This window comes from Naegleria gruberi, assembly GCF_000004985.1.
Source record: "Naegleria gruberi genomic scaffold NAEGRscaffold_37, whole genome shotgun sequence".
NCBI classification, from domain to species: domain Eukaryota; phylum Heterolobosea; class Eutetramitea; order Acrasida; family Naegleriidae; genus Naegleria; species Naegleria gruberi.
This window is the reverse complement of record NW_003163290.1, coordinates 158249-164019: the sequence shown is the minus strand read 5'-3', so window position 1 is coordinate 164019 and position 5771 is coordinate 158249. Positions and strand designations below refer to the sequence as shown.

The following is a 5771-nucleotide window of genomic DNA, read 5'->3' as shown; positions in this document are numbered from 1 at the left end:
GGTCTGTGGTTTTGATCCAGAAAAGATGTGTGTTGTCACATTGCTCTTTGAAGGTACTCAAGAAGAAGTTGATAGACAACAAAAGATTATTTATGATATTACTTCCAAGTATGGTGGTCTTAAGGCTGGTGCTGAAGCTGGTTCTAGAGGATATTTGCTTACCTATGTTATTGCTTATTTGAGAGATTATGGTTTCAATTATTACTTTATGGCCGAAAGCTTTGAAACCTCTGTTCCATGGTCTAACATTGTTCCAATGATTAAGAAGGTTGAAGAAAGAGTTAAGGAATCTGCCAAGAAGAAGGGTGTTCCATCAGTTCCTTGGGTTTCTGCTCGTGTTACTCAAACTTATGAAACTGGTGCTTGTGTCTACTTCTATTATGGTTTCATCTTTAGAGGATTGAGTGATCCAATTAAGGTCTTCTCTGAAATTGAATCTGAAGCCAGAGATGAAATCTTGCTCCAAGGAGGAAGTTTGTCTCACCACCACGGTATTGGTAAGCTCAGAAGAGAATGGATGAATGAAGTTGTCAGAGATCAAGGTGTTGACATCTTGAAGGGTCTCAAGCAAAAGATTGACCCACACAATTTGTTTGGTAACGGTAACATGGGTTTGACTCAAGCTGATCTCAGTATCTCTGCTAACATTGAGTAAATTGTATTCTAGTAAAAAATTCCTCTTAATTTAAACATATTTCTTTTTAATGATTTGGTGAATGGTATATTTAGAGTTTGAATTTTAAAATCGTGCAATAAAGTGAAAAAAATGTCTCAAGATCAACAAGCATCTCATTTGGATGAATTTAAACATAAAATATTGGTGCAAAGTATTGCAGCCTCTCTAATGGAAGGTACTGCTCATCCAAACAGTTGGGGATTTCCCTCCTTCCTGGCCGAAGATCCACACATGTTGGAATCATTCTTCGGACCTGCCTTTGAATCCTATTCGAAAATGACTCAAACTGAACAGCAACAAGCCAGAGATTGGTATGAAACCAAAGGTGCACTCATTAATACAATGCTTGGAATGACCAGTTGGGAGGAACAAGATCGAGGTTCACTAATTGATTTGGATTTAATTACATTCGCAGCCAATCATTTACAATTGTACAGTGAGGTGATTGATATGATTGTTGAGAGAGTTTACAGTAATTTGGAGCAAGATAAGAAAGATATTCTGAGAAATAGATTCAAGACAGATCCAAAGGTATTTGCCACTCAGTTGGTGGCTAATGTTCCAATTTATAATATGAAAAATATGGAATAATTGTTTGAAATATTAGTTTCTGAATAAAACAACTCATACCCAACTGACATCAGAGGAAGAAAAAGAGAAATCACTTTGTAGGCATGGAAATTATTGTAAGAGATGCCAATAGGTATCATCATATCAAAGATGGAAAATGTAGCTGTGGTGATTATTGGTAATAGTTTAACAATAAATGGGACTGACTTCTGACATTTCTTTTGGTTTGGTTATTTTCTGCAATTATAAGAAAGCTTGCTAATGGTTTAGAAAACATTCTCCGATCTCTGTCAATCCCATAAGTATTAATGAGTGAATTATTTTCCAATTATAATTGAAATTATTTATATCAAATTCACTGTCTGAGTAGTGAAATAGCCAATCCTACTTCTCCAAATATTGCTGGAATAGCAACAAGAGGCAGGGTCACAGATTGATAATGTTCCACATAATATTCCTTACTATAACTCAACTTTAAAATATTATCCACACAATAAGCCAATCCAGCAATAGCCAACAAAATACAGACCCACTTGTAAATTAAATTCGATTTCTTACACAACCAAGCAGCAAATATCAAATAAACTCCAAATAAAATCAAAGCTCCATTGAAAATCATTTCAAACTCTTCAAAATACTTCATACAAGTCACTTGCTTTTCAAATTTTGGATGAAGCGCCAATTGAAACCCAACAAACAATTGTATAATGGCATAGGAAAATATCATTGTATAAATCACTCTCATTGATGCAACAATCCACGACAATTTCTCATCAAATCTCTTCAGGTAAATGTGCATTCCGACAGAAACTACCAAATCACACATTAAAACAATTAAATAAGAAAGCAAGCCACTATAAAACAACCAATTATGATCACGAATATTATCGAGCGTTTGATGAACATTATTCGGAATGATTAGTTTTGCTCTGACCATCATTTCTGCGTGCATGGCTGCAAAGAACATTATTATTAAACTCAATCCACTAATTCTGGAAATGGTTTTTAAACTATTTGATCGTGAGGAATGGGATGACATTGGGCGGGAAATTAGTTTTGGTTCAAACATTTTTTTATTTTGAATTTTTTGCATTTTTTTAAATTTAAATTTCTTCCTAAAGGCGCGGAGATGAATATAAAAGGAAACTTGGCGAGGAATATCTTTTTTATTGGTAAAAATCCGTATGGAGATGCTATAGGCCCCCAATAATTTTTAGTTTTCTTCCATTGTAGTAGATTCAATGAACATTGATTGACCTTGGTTTAATTTCTGAACTACCACCTCACCATCTGCATCATCACCTCCAATTGGAGTGGATTTAGATGGATCTGGATTGGTATGATGTTTGGAATTGAGAAGATATGCTTGCATACGTCCTTTTCCTTTCACTTCAACTTGTCTTTCATCAAATTCAAAGCCCAAATCATAAACTCTTTCATAGGTTGTTCTGGAAATTTGAATCCTTCCGGGAACTCCTGTTGATTCCATACGAGAGGCTGTATTGATGGTATCACCCCATAAATCATAGGCAAATTTTTTAATCTAATTCAGTTAATTAATAATATTAATTATATATTTTTGTAATGATACTTACACCAATTACACCTGCAACACATGAACCAGTGTTAATTCCAACTCTGATATTTAAAAATTCTCCATTGTGAAGCGTTCCATTCGTGTTGAAATCCTTAATTACATCAAATGTTTCAATTGCAAATTTGAGCATACTTTCAGGATGGTCTGAAGAACCTTTGAGTCCTCCAACCACAAAGTAAGCATCTCCAATGGTTTTGATCTTTTCCAAATCATACTTTTCAGTCAATTTGTCAAATCCATTCACAACATAATTCAACATTTTGACAAGATCTGTTGCTTGCATATTGCTTGAAATTTTGGTGAATCCAACCATATCTGAAAAGAAACATGTAATGTCATTCAATTTCTCAGCAATGAATGTTTCACCCTTCTTTAATCTTGCTGCTACACCCTCAGGTAATATATTCTTCAAGAGATTTTCAGAATTTTTCTTTTCTTCTGCAAGGAGGGCATTTTGTTTCTTCTCTGAAGTGATATCCTTAATGGTGCAAACAATCATAATTCCCTTTCCTGTAATATTACTGGTAAAAAATGATAATTTGGCAGGGAATTTGGTTTGATTCATTCTAAAACAATCCACCTCAATAGTGTCTGTCAATTTTGATTGCTCAGATGTGGTAGCTTCAGAAGCTTTTTTAGCTGCCTCACATAATGAACTCATTGTCTTTTTCATCTTGTCCAAATAACTATTCTCAACCAGTTTAAAGAATGTAGCTCCCAAAATATCTGCAGGTTTACTTCCAAACATTCTGTGAGCTGAAACATTGATTACCTCCACTTCTCCTTTTTCATTGAGAACAGCTGTTCCTTCAATGTGATTATTGATGAATTCTGACAAGTTTTCCAAGTATGTATTGTTGCTACTTCTTTTTGAGCTGTTATTCAACACATTAATTTCTACTATTGATGGATATGAGTGATAAAGCACGTTGTTTCTCAATACATCATTTCTATCAATAGTATCCAAAGGTAAATAGTTGAGCATTATTCTTACTTTTTGTAAAGTATCCCAATAATTTGTCATTACTGTATAAATCATAAAAGAAAGAAAAGCAATAAATATTAATCCAAATAAATTTGCTCCAATCACATATCCAGTGGATAGCGTTGATGCATAATCAACAAATTCACGAACAAAACTCTTCAGCTTTTTGGTTAGGGGGAGAGACATTCTGAATAGATCATGGTGTTGTAAATAAATATCCAATGGATCTATTATAATATTGGGATTTCTTGATTGTGTCAGATAATGATCTCTAGTATTCTCAGTCACTTCAGAAGTCAGTGCCAAGTATTCAGTCACTACATTTTCTAGCCCATGACAATATTCAATGAAGGAATCATAGGAAAATGGAATATTTCTTTGTTGTAAATAGAGGCTACAGTTTTTTTCACCATACAGCAGGTTATCAACAGTTGGATATGATCCCAAAACTGGAAGATCATTGGTTTTGTTAACATCTCCATATAATAAATCATTCCAGTTAGCGCTTGCAGTATCAGCTTGTTGTTTTATCTCTAGGCTTAATTCTGAGAACGAGCGAGAATTGAAATAAGGATGACCATAATATTTGAGGTTCTTGGTGGAATAACTCAAAGATGGAATTGCAAAGTAGATGCTCATTTCAGTAGTGTAGAATGATGATAACATCATTGTTTGTGCACATTCAAAACTTGATTTAACATCGACATAGTTTACCAATGCAGTTGTAATGTTAAAACTTGTTTCATAGTAAATTAAACCAACAATCAGTGGCACTATCATTGAGATGACAAGAATTGAAATGACTACAAAGGCATCGAATCTAGCAAATTTTGTAAGTATAGAAGTGCTCAATGAAGTTTCAGTATCATTCTTTGACGATAACTTTTGATAAATCTTTCCAATAACATCCTTTCCAATTTCCTTCTCAAATAATTTTATCAATCTATCAATATATCTCAACTCTACAATGATATATATAGCCGTGCATAATCCAAATGTAATATAGGATACTAAAACACAAAGGAAGAAATATTGAGATTGATATTGAAGTGAGGCAACACTATCAGAGCTCAATTCAACAAAATCAATACAAAAATCCTTATATGCTTGTGAAGCTATTGGTGTGTTAAGCCATAATAACATAAAATCATAATCTTTAACTGGATTCATGAATGTTGAATTCTTCAAATTTTGTTGAATTTCTACTTTTGTTGCCTCACTTGTGGAATTGAAATAATTCAAGATGTCAGTTTCTGGGAATTGAGCCATGTGTTTGTCCATGTATTGAATCAATAAGTTAGAAATTTCAACAACGGATACTTTTCTGATTTCTGGTTCTCCAATGTATTGTTTTGTATTGAATCCGTCAGTTCCATTCACGCTTGGAATTTTGAATGAATGCATAGATTTACCGTATGAAGTTAATGTTGAAACATCAAACACAAGAGATTGTCCCAATGCTATCAACTCTCTGATATTGAAAATTGAAGTCTCAATACTATCTGTGAAATTTCTCAAATATATCTGATAACAATGTTAACATATGTATGTTCAACTAACAATATCACTTACACTTGGTGAAGGCATCTCGTATCCATTTCTTTCAGTTGGCCATTCATAACCAGACAATACAAATATATTGATCCAGTTTTGCATTGATCTGATATTTTTGATAACTGATGCAGAAATAATTTGTGGAATGCAAACAATGCTCGAATTGAAAATGTTGCTCTTAATTGCAATTCCATGATAAGCTGAAAAGCCAATGGCAGTTGCAATCATTACTAATCCCAATACTATAAAAATTATTAGCAAAGATTTGGCTCCAATTTTTGGTTTGGATGATTTCAAAGCATTTCTAAACAAATAGTCCTTTTTCAGTTCGCCTGCTCCTCCACCAACGCTTACGCTGTCATCAAATAGAGGATCATCCGAATCGTCAT

General features: G+C 33.6%; 4 protein-coding genes across 4 annotated transcripts in view; 2 read left to right on the top strand and 2 right to left on the bottom strand.

Annotated features, from left to right (window-relative positions):
* Positions 1-655, top strand: part of NAEGRDRAFT_50637 (uncharacterized protein) — a gene marked incomplete at both ends in the record, with an annotated part of 1490 nt that extends 835 nt beyond the window's left edge. The window contains one exon of the mRNA XM_002674909.1: positions 54-655. Within this exon, the coding sequence (XP_002674955.1) occupies positions 54-655 (602 nt within the window). The remainder of the gene's footprint in view (positions 1-53) is intronic.
* A 111-nt stretch (positions 656-766) lies between these two features.
* NAEGRDRAFT_69919 (uncharacterized protein) lies at positions 767-1267 on the top strand (the record flags this gene model as incomplete). The annotated part of the gene is made up of 1 exon (XM_002674908.1): positions 767-1267. One exon carries the CDS (start codon positions 767-769, stop codon positions 1265-1267), a length of 501 nt encoding a protein of 166 aa, XP_002674954.1.
* Positions 1268-1601: 334 nt separating this feature from the next.
* On the bottom strand, positions 1602-2213 carry NAEGRDRAFT_69918 (uncharacterized protein; the record flags this gene model as incomplete). Its single annotated transcript, XM_002674823.1, has 1 exon — positions 1602-2213. One exon carries the CDS (start codon positions 2211-2213, stop codon positions 1602-1604), a length of 612 nt encoding a protein of 203 aa, XP_002674869.1.
* Positions 2214-2459: 246 nt separating this feature from the next.
* The window catches only part of NAEGRDRAFT_69917 (uncharacterized protein), a gene marked incomplete at both ends in the record, with an annotated part of 5202 nt that continues 1890 nt past the window's right edge, over positions 2460-5771 (bottom strand). The window contains 3 exons of the mRNA XM_002674822.1: positions 2460-2789; positions 2842-5352; positions 5401-5624. Of these exons, the coding sequence (XP_002674868.1) occupies positions 2460-2789; positions 2842-5352; positions 5401-5624 (3065 nt within the window). The remainder of the gene's footprint in view (positions 2790-2841; positions 5353-5400; positions 5625-5771) is intronic.